Source organism: Piliocolobus tephrosceles, chromosome 8 (genome assembly GCF_002776525.5).
Source record: "Piliocolobus tephrosceles isolate RC106 chromosome 8, ASM277652v3, whole genome shotgun sequence".
NCBI classification, from domain to species: Eukaryota; Metazoa; Chordata; class Mammalia; order Primates; family Cercopithecidae; genus Piliocolobus; species Piliocolobus tephrosceles.
In genome coordinates, this window is record NC_045441.1 from 122,552,264 (window position 1) to 122,566,547 (window position 14,284).

Consider the following 14,284-nt stretch of genomic DNA (forward strand, 5'->3'; position numbering starts at 1 on the left):
CAAGAGATATGTGTGAGAGTTGATAGCGATAGATAATTGAAGATTAGGGGCGAATGAGCTCAGCTAGAGAGAGTTTGAGGGTTGAGAAGAGTTTACCGCATTTAAGGAACAGGCTGAGGATGAGATTCCTGAGAAGGAGCAACTGGAGAGGTGGCAGGAAAGCAGAAGAGTGGAGGGTTGTGGAGCCGGTGGAAGCCAGTGTTTCAAGAAGGCAAGAGTGGGCAGTAGAAACAAGTGCTATGGCTGTTTGATTAAAGGCCAAAGTGGGTTTCTTGGATGGAGCAAAATAATTATTAGGGACTTTTAGCAATAGATGTTTCAGTAGAGTCCCAGGGGTGAAAACCTGTTTGTGTTGAGAAGGAAGAGGCAGTATAGACAGTTGGTTCTCTTTCTAGCCTTGGCTTCCCTAGCATCATAGAGTACTTACTTTGGCCTCTCTTCTAAAATAGTTTCCTTGTTTTCTAACACCCCTAAAAAGGGACATTCTCCAAACCTGTGTCCTTTGTTCTCTTCTTATCTCTGAACTTCAGTTTCCTTGTCTATAAAATGAGGATAAAGTAGTACCTTCCTCATAGGGCTGTCCTAAGGATGAAATGAGATAATCCAAGTAAAGTACTTAACACAGTGCTCAGAATGTTGTGAATAATTAGGAAAGAGTGGCTATTATGAGCCTAGGTCTCCTTTTTGTTGCTATCATGATTTCATTGTCATTGTCACTGATACTTCATTTCTGTCTTACTTTCTTAGGAATCTCCTCCATTATGACACGTAGCTAACTACCTGCCCCTTGTAGAAGAAGGATCTGAGGTCATCATCTTTCATCCTAGACTTCTGCTCATATTGCCATCCTGAATTGCTCATTTTTTTATTCATGAACTCATTTGCCCTCAAAATTCGACTGTTTTCTCCATTCTGGACTTTGGTCCATGTGTTATAGGAGAGATGTGTTTACAAAGAACCGTAAAATAGGAATTCTGCCTTCACTTTCTGGCCCAGGAGGCCACGCATGCCTGTTTTGTCACTTCTCTCAGTTCATTGTAATTGTTTGTTTGGAGGGATTGTAGAATCACAGAGGAAAGAGAGAATTAGCTCTTACTCTATGGATTAGGCCTCTTTTGGTTATAAGTGCCAGAAATTGAAATCACCTAACTTAATCAAAGAGGGGCTTTTTATTAGAATGATACAGAATTTTCATTATGGAATATAAGCAGGACTTTACTAACCAAGCTGTTAGAAGGAGAGAGATGCGCCGGGCCTTAGGAACATCCAGAGTATCTCTTATCTCCTTTCCCTCTAGATGATAAATGTTAAAGATACAGGAATTAATTCATTATTACTTTTAATTTGCTGTTGTTTTAAGTGTTACATTCATATATATTTTTGCATGTAGCTCTCACAGTCAATTTCTGAGGAAGCTGAAATTTGGAGAAGTCTAGAGAGCTGGTATTCAAGTCCAGGTTTCTTACTGGCATTTATACCACATTGCCATCCAGGATTAATATTTTCTTTCACCAACTGTGATGCTGTATTGAGTATTACTACATACTGTTTTGTGACTTTAGAAATAACTTGTGAGAGAGGGGTATGTGTGTTATTTTTTTCTGAAGGGTAGAAATTGCAATTTATTGAAATTAAAATCTCTAAGGTTCTTGGGCCTTTACTAATTCAATTCAGCTTGAGGAATCATGAGATAATTTCATGATCTTGTCACTCTTTTGTCTTTTTTAGATCAGTGGTGAAAACCTTGATCCTAGCAGGATGTAAGCAACTGAGCTAGCTGCAATATAATGTTTTATTTCTTTTATTTAATATTTTGTGGTGGGAGTGGGGCAGGGAATGATTTCAATGGGGCGTTGTGTTTTCATCCTCAGTGTGTCTGCAGCTAAAGGCAAACAGCTCTTTCTCAATCTTGTGGGCAGTCAGAGAGTGTATATAAATATTAACAACATATTTCAGTTTATTTCTGGTAGCTTTAAATTGGGCCAAGCTAGTGCAGATTTACATCCTGTTTATGTGAATGATTCCTAATCTCTTTTATTCTTTGCTGCATCAGGGGAGCATTGTCTTCCTTTCTCTTTTTCTTTTTAAAGGAGTGTACATGCTGGTGAGGGACAACATATGATTGACTTTGGTTTCTTTTTCCTTATTAGTCATTCACTGCTTATCCCACTACTGAGTTCCACTCAATGATCCATTGAAACCCTTCTTGTCAAGGTCACTGGGGACCTTAAGTTGTAAATTTCTCTCTTTTAGCCTTAACATAGCCTTTTGCTCTGCTGGTATTCTCTCTCTTTTGTCCTCTGCAATGTTCCCTGGCCTCCTTCTTCCTCTCTAGTTACTTTCTAACCATCTTTTTAATGATACTCTTTCCTGGAGTATTGGTCCTGGACCTCACTTGCTTTTTTTTTTTTTTTTTTTTTTTTGAGACAGAGTCTGGCTCTGTCACCCAGGCTGGAGTGCAGTGGCCGGATCTCAGCTCACTGCAAGCTCCTCCTCTCGGGTTTACGCCATTCTCCTGCCTCAGCCTCTGGAGTAGCTGGGACTACAGGCGCCCACCACCTCGCCCGGCTAGTTTTTTGTATTTTTTAGTAGAGACGGGGTTTCACTGTGTTAGCCAGGATGGTCTTGATCTCCTGACCTTGTGATCCGCCCGTCTCGGCCTCCCAAAGTGCTGGGATTACAGGCTTGAGCCACCGCACCCGGCTCACTTGCTTTTCTTATTCTGCATATTATCCCAGAGTGATCTCATCTCCTCAAATATTTTTCACTTTTAAAATTTCCAGTATCATTCTCTGCTGAGCTCCAGACTTGCATATCTGACTACCTAAGGATATACACCTTAAACTTAGCATACTCAGATAAAAACCCAACATCTCTCCTTCTAGATTTCTTTCTTTTTTTTTTTTTTTTGAGATGGAGTTTCATTCTTGTTGCCCAGATCTTGACTCACCCAGCCTTCGCCTCCTGGGTTCAAGCGATTCTCCTGCCTCAGCCTCCCGAGTAGCTGGGAATACAGGCATGCGCCACCACGCCCAGCTAATTTTGTATTTTTAGTAGAGACAGGGTTTCTCCATGTTGGTCCAGTTCCTGACCTCAGGTGATCCGACACCTCGGCCTCCCAAAGTGCTGGGATTACAGGCGTGAGCCACCGCGCCCGGCCTCCTTCCAGATTTCTAGTTTCACTTTAATTCTCTCTCCCCCCACCTCTCTCAAGCGTAAACCAAAGAGTATCTGAGGCAGGTCTCAACCATTTAGGAAGTTTATTTTACCAAGGTTAAGGACGTAGCCATGACATAGCCTCAGGTCCTTATGAAATGTACCCACACTGGTCAGGGCACAGTTTGTTTATTTTTATTTTGAATTTCATGCATTTTAGGGAGACATGAGATATCAACCAATATAAGTAAAATATACATTGGTTTTGTCCCTAAAGGTGGGGCAAGTCGAAGCGAGGAGGGGCTTCCAGGTCATAGATAGATAGAGACAAACAGTTGCATTCTTTTGAGTTTCTGATTAGCCTTTCCAAAGGAAGCAATCAGATACAAATTTATCTCAGTGACCAGAGACATGACGTTGAGTTCTGTCTCTTCTTTGTCCACAAGGAATTTCCGTGTGGATAAACTGTGAGGGAGGTATGTAGCTTTTAAAAAAAATCTTAGTATCTGTTTTTTTAAGGGATAGAACAGGAAAAAGGTTTGCCCTAAGCTGTTCCCAGCTTGACTTTTCCCTTTGTCTTAGTGATTTTGGGGTCCCAAGATTTATTTTCCTTTCACACAGGAAAGGTTAACCATTCTCCTCAGTGTTGCTCAAGCCAGAATTTCAGACAAAGGAAACCTGAACCTTCCCCTCTCTTTAGAATTGTACCATTACCTCAGCTAGTTCTATTTTCTAATTCGATTTTTCCAGCAGTGTTGTGAGTCTCTTAGAACAGTTATTAATTAATACTTTCGCTTTGCAGATGGGGACACTTGGAGAAGTTGGGAGAGTTTTTTCATAATGAAAGATGTAGGAAGTGTCAGTGCTGGGAAAGAATGGAAATCTGTTGTTTCTTACATGTTATTTTAAGAAAGAGAAACAAATAAAAAACCAAGTGAGCTAAAAGAGAAAAGTTGATGTCCTCCTGGTAGTAAGAATGTAAAGGAATCAGCTTTTACAACACCTCGGTTTTTGAGATGCCAAGTTTCATTTTTCACTATTTTATGTATTTCCTCTTCACTGTTGGAGAGGTGTTGGATCTTCCCTCTCCCCATTCAGAGCCACAGCTGCTGTTCTTTGAACAGCTATATTGAGGTATAATTCACTGCTGCACAATTCACCTATTAAAAGTATACAATTCAGTGGTTTTTAGTACATTCGTGGAGTTTTGCAACCATCACCACTATCTGGTTCCAGCAAGTTTATGTCCTCCCTAAAACAAATCCCATATACTTTGTCAGTTGCCACCCACCCCCAGCCTAAGTAACCACTAATATATTTTGTGTCTCTATAAATTTGCCTATCCTGAATATTTTATATTACCATAATCATATAATATATGGTCTTCTGTGACTTTTTTTCACTTACCATAGTAATTTCAAGGTTCATTCCGATTGTACCGTGTATCAGTACTTTATTCCTTTTTATGGCCAAATAATATTCTATTGTATGAATATACCGCATTTTATTTATCCATTTATCAGTTGATGGATATTTGGATTGTTTCCACCTTTGGGTTTTTACGCATAACACTGCTAAGGACATTTGTATACAAGATTTTATGTGCACGTATGTCTTCATTTCTCTTGAGTATATAGCTAGGAATGGAATCACTGGCTCCATATGGTAACTATGTTTAATGTCGCGAGGAACTGCCAAAGTGTTTTCCGAAGCGGCTGTACCATTTTACATTCCCACTGGCACTGTATGAGTGTTCCAATTTCTCTGCATCCTTACTCATACTTTTTATTGCTTTGCTTTTTGATTATAGCCATCCTAGTGGACTGAAGTTCTAGCTCATTGTGATTTTGATGTGCATGTCTCTGATGGCTAATGATATTAAGGATCTTCTTGTTTGCTTATTGGCTATTCATATATATTCTTTGGAGCAATGGATATTTAAATCCTTTGTCCATTTTTAAGTTCAGTTGTCTTTTTATTACGAGTATAAGATTTTAGATTTGTCTTTTATCAGATTAATGATTTACAGATTTTTTTCTCTCGTTTTTTGTATTGCCTTTTTACTTTCTTGATGGTATCATTTGAAGCACATACATTTTAAATTTTGGTGTGAGAGCTGTGGGTTTTATTAAATAATATGACACCGTTGTGCTTTGGTAAGGTGGAAGAGAGCTTTCCTCCTGTTAAAATGGCTGGAGGTCTCAAAATAGGTAGAGCTGCAAGTGGAGTGTCACCACTTGTGATCTGTCTCCTAGCTACAATTACATCTCCTTTCCTTCCTCCCTGTGTAGCCTGTCCTGTGGCTGTGATGGCCACACTATAGGAACAGGCCTGTTTTGGCTTTGAGCCTCCAGGAGTGGCAGAAGCTGGAACTGTGTCAGCATTTTATTAAGAGATGGCTATTTCCAAGATGTTAACAGATACTGTGAATCTCATCTTACACCTCTATTCTCTACTGGGTTTTTTTTTTTCTTCTAAATGTAGCACTGCTCCTGGATGCTGAACAGCTGTTGTCCTTGACTGACAGGCAAGGTATGGAGTTGTGGAACTCATCAGCTCTGGAGATAACCAGATAACAGCACCCCTAACAAGAGGAGCCACTTTTCCATTAAAACTTTGCTGCTGGTTCACAATCCTGTATCTAGAACTTCATGCCACTGGGACATTAGACAACAGTGTACCTCAGGCATCTGAATGTCATGGATCAGTATGATTTCAAACCATGTTTTGAATACCCCAACATTTATGTTAACATACATTAAGTTTTAATTTTCTCCAGTAAGGACATTTGGCAACATAACTGCCATTCATGGCAGAAAATAACTAAGATTTTCCTATCAAGAGAGTACAAAAAATGTAATGTTAAATAAATTTACCTTTGTGAAAAGTCAATATATTATTCATACTTTGGTATCTACCACTCAAAAACATATTAAGTCTGTAGATTCATATTTGAGAACCACAGTCTTACATACCTAGGATAAATCTTTGTTGGAAAAAGAGAACCTTCACTTAATTAGGTATGTACTGATTAAGTTACTGATCTGTATGATGCTGGATACCAGTTTTATACGGATTATTTCCCTGCACCACATTAAGTGTTTCAGTTGGTATGTTTAGACACATGTTTCTGTATCTTGTATGTATCTCTGCTAATATTTGAGTAGTTCTTCAATAACACAGATGAGAAAGAAGAATTATTTTAGATATACGTGAGTATAAGTATGAATTTGATTTGTAAAGGATTAAAAAGAATCATCAATCAAAAGGTAAAATGACTTCTATTTATAAACACAATGTGTAACGTCTGGATTATGTATGTATATTCTAGGCTGAGAGTACTACATAAATTCTATTGATTTTTTCTCATCCGAATTACAGTGTCAAATAGATATTATGGTTTTACCAGAAGATAGTTATGGGCTGTCACATTGGCATATTAATTACAATAATTGGGCAGTAAAGAAGCCATAGAATAGATAATGTGCTGTACGTTTTGATGAGATTGTAGTTATAACCCCTTATTTATGGTAATAAAACCTTGTTAATTGACACTGCTGCCAAGCTCTTTTGCTTTCCTTTTCAACTTTCCAAGTTGGTTTATCAGTATATTTAGGAATTACAAGCTGAGAGCCACAAAATATACAATAAAGCTCACATTGCAATATTTTCTGTACTTGTTCATCCTATACACGTTAAATTCATTCATCGGTATTTGCTAATTATTGTTCTAAGTGCTCCTAAGTATTCAGAGATGTATAAAGCAGTGCCTACTCTGAAAGATTAATAATGGAGAAGTGAGGTAAAATGTCTAAAAAAGAAATATGACCGTCATTTATTGAGCCACATATGTGAGGCTCACGTGATAAGTTCCCTAAAAGCAGGACAAAATAGTATACAGGTTCAGAGGAGGAAAAGATGATTCCAGGCCTATGTGATCATGGAAACTGTAAGTCTCAGTGGTAGAGGAATTACTTTGCATCTATGACATAAATCTTTGCGCTGTCTCTAAAGATACATCTACATTCTAGAACTGTAGTGAGAGGTAGGTGGCTAAATGTACTGACATGGAAATCAACTTTTGTTCTAGGCCTAGCTGCACTGCAACCTTATTTTGTGTCCTTGAGTATATAAAATTGATGTAATAATATGTGTCCAGCATATCTCACTATGATGAATGAGATAATGTGGATGCCTGAGCTTCTCCCTGTGGTGAAAGTCAGATTCCTTGGCAGGTGTATATATTTTTTTCAGGCAACTTGGGCCATGCATTTGGATTGTAGTAAGCGCAGCTTTCCCTGACTAAATGGATTAATATGCTTATGAAAGTGCCTAATTTATTGCTAGGGAACAGCATATTCTGTGTTACATCTGAGCTGTTGTCTGAAATGCGTGAATTCCTTGGAGAAGCTGCCTATATGAATACATAGTAGTAGTATTGTAATCAGTGAGCTATGTTAAAAAGGCAACATATGTTTATTGAGATGCTATTGGTAGTTTAGGGGCTTTACAATTGGTTTTAAAATTCTTACATCATTTCCATTTTATAGCAGAGGAAACTGAGGCTTAGATAAGTTCTTAAAAGTTGCTTAAGATAATACAGTTGTTTGAATTCATATCTGCTGAAATCTAACGTTTATGCTGTTTACATTGTAGAGTGCTACTTTAGTTTGATGTTTTTCTTGCAGTTCACTGTATGCCATTTATCTGCATGTATGTATGTGTCAATGTTATTTATTTGTTTATGTCACTAGGTTGCTTCTAGAACTGCTGGAGTTACTGTTTGACAAGTTTAATGCTGTAGCCACTGCACACTCTGTGGTCCTGGGATACCTGCAGGACACTGTAGTGACTCCACTGACTCAGCAGGAAGATATCAAACTGTATGACATGGCAGATGTATGGGTGAAGATCCAAGATGTTCTACAGGTAAGAGCCTTTTACAAAGGGTGTCATCTTGATTCAGAGTAACAGTTTAGAATAACAACAACAACAGCAACAACAAGCCACCTAAAACATTACCTTGAGAGTCATAAAGAGGGTAAGAAAGTAATGCTTGCATTTGAACGTGATGTTGCTGATGGCATTAACTTCTATCATCTTCAAAAAACTTTTTAACAGGCTGTGTGCAGTAGCTCATGCCTGTAATCCCAGTACTTTGGGAGGCCAAGATGGGTGGATCACCTGAGGTCAGGAGTCTGAGACCAGCCTGGCCAACATGGTGAAGCCTTGTCTCTACTAAAAATACAAAGATTAGCTGGGTGTGGTGGTGGGCACCTGCAATCCCAGTTACTCGGGAGGCTGAGGAAGGAGAATCGCTTGAACTCGGGAGGCAGAGGTTGCAGTGAGCCATCGTACCACTGCACTCCAGCCTGGGAAACAGAGTGAGACTCCATCTAAACAAAACAAAACCTTTTAACAGACTTCTTTTTTTTTTTTTTTTTTTTTGGCAGACTTTAAAAACAGAAGCATATTCTCAATATGTATAGTATCTGTCTTTCTGTTGTAGTATACTTTACTTCACTGGAATTAGTCATATATTAAGGTAAAAAATATTAAACTGTTCTTAAGCATTATTTTATAAACATGTATGTAGCTTAATTTTGTTGACTATTTCCTTAGAGTCAACTTGTGCATATATTGGGTTACATGACAGAACAAGAGTTTATTTTGAGAGATGAGAATAGATCGGTGAGGTATAAATGTATCACTTTGCTTGATTTGTTGAAGATTAGAGGAGTGATATTACTGTCTGGTATGATGCTGCTGAAATGATGTTTAGAAATTGTATTATATTTTTTCTACATGTGTGAGCAAAATATATTTGATTTGGCCAGCTGGAAATGAGAAATATAATTAAGAGTTAGCTGAAGCAAGTTTGACATAACTAAATAGAAGTAACTTAGATAGTATCTGCTAATATGAAAAAAATTAAGTATATGTAGGGAATTGGAAAATGTAACTGTGTAGGAATGAAATTACTTCCATGGCAAATAGGAGTCTTTGCAGGAAAAAGTAAATCATGAATGTAAATTATAGTCATTTTTTAGAATGTAGACATGCTCTTGGTGGATTGAATGATTGATTCCTGGTTTCTCATTCGTTAGACAACTTTTGGTACAGTGTATATGCTTTACTGGTGGTTCAGTAGAAATAATATTTTGGTTGAAACTATATGCTCTAAGTTCTTTTTACTGCTTTGTCAATTACCAAGCCTGTAGTAGGTACTTGGTGAATATTTGTGTGTTGAATAAAATATCTTTATGGGTTGGAGGCTGGTTATTTAACATTTTGCATCTTGATTTGCTCATCCATCCTATGTAAATAATGTGTGCCTTTCATATCCATGTTTAAGTATGAAATAAGATAATAGATTTTAAAGCTAGATTAAAAATAATTAGAATTAGGGACTTCTGTTTTTCATCTTAATGAAGTTACCTTTTGCTGTAAGCAACTTAGGTAGTCAGCACAGTCAACTGAGAAAAAAGAACACACTAGGTGAGCTCTACTAGACTTCATCCCTGCATCTTCTTTGTGAATACTTTCCAAACTCTTAGCCTGTTAATCAGATATGAAGCTGTGTACACCACAAGGCTTGGCAGAAAACAGCTACTGTGGGACTGAAGATTTTAGAAGTTGGAAGCTTCTCAGCAGTGTTGGAGCTCAGACCAGCCAGTGTGGGGAGAGCTTGCTAAACGTACTGTGCTTTCAGCTGTGACCTCAGAAAGGTCACACCTTATGAGTAGGGCCATTCTAGGAGTAGAAGACAGGCTACTATAGATCTCATACAACAAAGCCCCAAACCAAGCCTCTATTTCAGCATCTTGATCCACCTGTAGATTTATTGTCTGATAGAAGAAAACTCTCTCTAAAGTAAGACAACATAATTCAGTTTCTCAATAACAAAGCACCTGCAATGTCTAGCATAGAATTATTATGCTTGTTAAAAAGCAGGAAAATGTGACTCTTAACCAGAATGAAAAAGTTGATAGAAATAAATATCTAAAATGAAAAACCCACCAGGAGTGGCTCATGCCTGTAATCTCAGCACTTTGGGATGCCAAGGTAGGTGGGTCATTTGAGGTCAGGAGTTCAAGACCAGCCTGGCCAACATGGTGAAACCCTGTCTCTACTAAAAATACAAAAAAATTAGCCAGGCGTGGTGGCAGGTGCCTGTAATCCCAGCTACTCAGGAAGTTGAGGCAAGAGAATTGGTTGAACCTAGGAGGTGGAGGTTGCAGTGAGCCGAGATTGTGTCTCTGCACTCCAGCCTGGGTGACAGTGTGAGACTCAATCTCAAATAAATAAATAAATAAATAAATAATAAAATGAAAAATTCACTAGCTGATTTAGCTGCAGATAACATACTGTAGAAGAAAGGATCAGTGAATTTGAAGATAGATCAATGTAAACCATCCAAATCAAAGCACAGAGAAAAAAATAGACAAAAGGAAAATGAACAAAGCTATAGTATCTTCAAGGATATTATGCAGCTTAACAATTATGTGGTTTACAGGTATAGAAGGAGAGAGGACAGAGAGATTGGGGTAGAAAAATATCAGGGGAAATAATGACTGAAAAGTTTTGAAATTTGTTGAGAAACATAAATGCACAGATGCAAGAAACGTAACAAATCCCAAGCAAGATAAACACAAAATCACACATGTGCACATTATGAAAACCAAAGAAAAAAATCTTAAAAATAGCCAGAGGAAGAAAAACACATTGCCTACAAGCAAACAGTGATAAAAATGATCAGTGACATCTCATCAGAAACAATGCAAGCCAGAAGTCAATGTAATTCATTCCAAAAGTGTTGACAAGAAACAAAAATTGTCAATCTAGGATTTTGTATTACCAAAAAAATTCTTTAAAATGAAGCTGAAATAGAGACATTTTCAGATGAACTAAAACTTAAAGAATTTGTCACCACTAGACTTTCACTTAAACGTTACAGAAAGTTTATCGTGCTGACGAGTTGATGGGTGCAGCACACCAACATGGCACAAGTATACATATGTAACAAACCTGCATGTTATGCACATGTACCGTAGAACTTAAAGTATAATAAAAAAATAAATAAATAAATAAATAAAACAAAAACAAAAACAAAAAAACCAAAAAAAAAAAAAGAAAGTTTTTCGGCCAGGTGCGGTGGCTCACGCCTGTCATCTCAGCACTTTGCGAGGCCGAGGCGGGTGGATCACGAGGTCAGGAGTCCAAGACCAGCCTGGCCAAGATGGTGAAACCCTGTCTCTACTAAAAATACAAAAAAATTAACTGGGTGTGGTGGCTGGCACCTGTAATCCCAGCTACTCTGGAAGCTGAGGCAGAGAATTGCGTGAACCCGGGAGGCAGACGTTGCAGTGAGCCACGATTGCGCGGCTGCACTCCAGCCTGGGCGGAGGGGCGAGACTCCATCTCAAAAAAAAAAAAAAAAGTTTTTCAAGCTGAAGGAAAATAATACCAGATGGTAACTTAGATCTACAGAAAAAAGTAAATAGGGCCAGAAATGGTGAATATGTGGACCAAAAAAAAAAAAAAAAAAAAATGCTTTCCCCCTCTGCATTTCTTGATTTATTTTTATTTAAAGAATTTTTAAAATTTCTGTCTAAGTCAAAAACAATCATGGTATATGTGGGTTTTATAATATATTTTGGAAGGCAATATATGACAATAATTACACAAAAGATGGGAGTAGAGTGAATGATACCATGCTATTGTGAATTTCTTACGTAATACATGAAGAGGTATAATGTTTAGGGTAGCCTATGATAAGTTCAGGATGCATATTTCAATCCCTGGAGCAAACATTAAAATTCTAAGATACATAGCTAAGAAGCCGGTAGAGGGGATAAAATTGAACAGTGAATATATTTTTGATTAATTCAGAAGAAAAGAAGGAAAAAGAACAAGGAAGAAAGAAACAATAAAAAACAAAGCAAAGATAGGATGAATAGAACCCAAAAGCAAGGTGATAGACTTAGCACCAACCATATCAATAATTACATTAGATATAAATTGACAAGATACTCTAGTTGAAAGACAGAGATCATACTGGATTTAAAAAAAACCAAGACCCAACTATGCTGTTTCAAGAGATGCATTTTATGATGTTTTATTACTTTAAAAATTTTTAAATAATTTTAAAATTATAGAAAAGTTGTGAGAATAAGAATAGTACAAAGAGCCATATACCTCTTTATTTGAATTCAGCTGTTCTTAACATTTTACCACTTTTTTCCTGTTTTCTCTGTGTATATATGGACACACACATGCATTTCTCTTTGAAAAATTGACAGCAAGTTATATACTCTACTGTCTATATTCTTGTTTTGTCAACTGACCCAGTAATGTTCTATACAGCAGTATTTTTGCCCCTCCAGTAGAGAAACCAGTTTAGGATCAGGTATTTCGTTTGGTTGTCTTTAAACTTGAACATTTATAGTCTTTTTTTTTCTCTTTTATGATAGTGGCACTTTTGAAAAATATGTATCTCTCCCCTTTTAATGCAAATTTGTCATTTTGGGTTTAAAAGATACACTTTAAACATAAGATTAAATGTATGAGAATAGAAAGAGATATACCATGAAATACTAATAAAAATAGCTAGTATTACACAAATACATCAGACATTATTAGAATATATAAATGTAATTATTTGTATTATAGTACTTAGGACATTTAGAACTTGAATACATCAAGGCCTAGAAAGTATATTATGGACTATGTAATTTTACTTATGGCAAGGTCATAAAATAGTTTCTGAATAAGTTTTTATGACCCCCCCCCCATCTTTGGCTTTTACTTATGTTCTAAACTGAAAACAATTATTAAATCTGTTAGAATCCTATTTAGAATACTACCATGAGGAATTAGCTGTGATTATGAACAAAGTAAGATATCATGTCTTCCCTAACTCTGCTTACTTTGTAATTGTCAGATGTATATAATTCCTGTACAACTGAAAACGAAACCCGTTATTTCATAATAAAATTGATTGTAATGAACTAAGCAACTTTAAATTCTATCAGATATTAACAGGTGAAATTTACAGATTAAAAATAGGTATTTCTGTTTTATTAAATGAGTTATACGTTTCATACATATAGTTTAAAATGAATGATCTGGGGATTCTGTCTAAGTTATGGAATGAGTTATTTGTTTATTTAAACAGCTTTATTGAAATATGATTTACATGCTCTAAAGTTTACCTATTTGAAGTATAGATTTCAGTGGTTTTTTAGTATGTTTATGGAGTTGTACAACCATCACAATCATATCATTTTAGAACATTTTCATCTATGCCAAAATAAATCTTGTATCTATTAGCAGTCACTCCTCATATCCCACTTACCTGTAGGCCTAGCCTGTTAGGGTACTGATCTACTTTTTGGAAATGACTTATTTTTATCGTGGATCCATGATCTTTATTTTGTTATTTTTCTAAAATATGGGTCCTTGGAAATTTTATAGTTTAAGAGAAAGTAGACAAGATGAATTTAAGACACTAAAAGAGGTATCAATTATGTGTTATATCTGTCAGAAACTTGTAGTCTCCAAATTAATTATACACTTGGCAGTGCTGTTGCTATTTGACGTTAATGCATACATGTACCAATGGCATAAGCTGTTTGACAGAGAAGGAACATAGAACTGAAACTGTTCTAATGAAAGGTGAGAGGTCTGACATAGAAATAACATTTCATTTCATGTATTTTGTTTAATTGCTCTGAGGCCAATATATGGCAATGTTCTTTGCATTTTTGATTGCTTTCTCTTTCCCCATTTTTCTTCCCCTCTTATCTATCTACTTTTCTGCCCTTTTTTCTTAAGCATGTTGTGGAAGAATGGCCTTAGTCATGACTTGAGTTAATCTGTTGTTGATTGTTTCTTAACTATCTATTCTACTCATCTTTATTATTGTCCTATAAATTTGAGCATAGATCATTTTTGAATAAGAGGTTCATATAGATATTTTAAATTGTAATTGCTATGCAGTCAAAATTGTTATATAACTTTTAAATTATTTTTAGGTTTCCATGTTTTCTAGTTCTCTCAGAATTCTTTCAGGTTATACAGTACTGAGTAATATTAGGCTATATACTCATCAATAAACTGGATGGCT

The 14,284-nt window shown here is 36.5% G+C and overlaps 1 protein-coding gene across 5 annotated transcripts in view; it reads left to right on the plus strand.

The window, feature by feature from the left end:
* EXOC4 (exocyst complex component 4) overlaps nt 1-14,284 on the plus strand; it is an 821,075-nt gene that overhangs the window by 114,635 nt on the left and 692,156 nt on the right. For all 5 annotated transcript variants that reach the window (XM_023207825.2, XM_023207827.2, XM_026454384.1 and 2 more), the window contains exon 7: nt 7,911-8,085. In XM_023207825.2, coding sequence (XP_023063593.1) covers nt 7,911-8,085 — 175 coding nt within the window. The remainder of the gene's footprint in view (nt 1-7,910; nt 8,086-14,284) is intronic.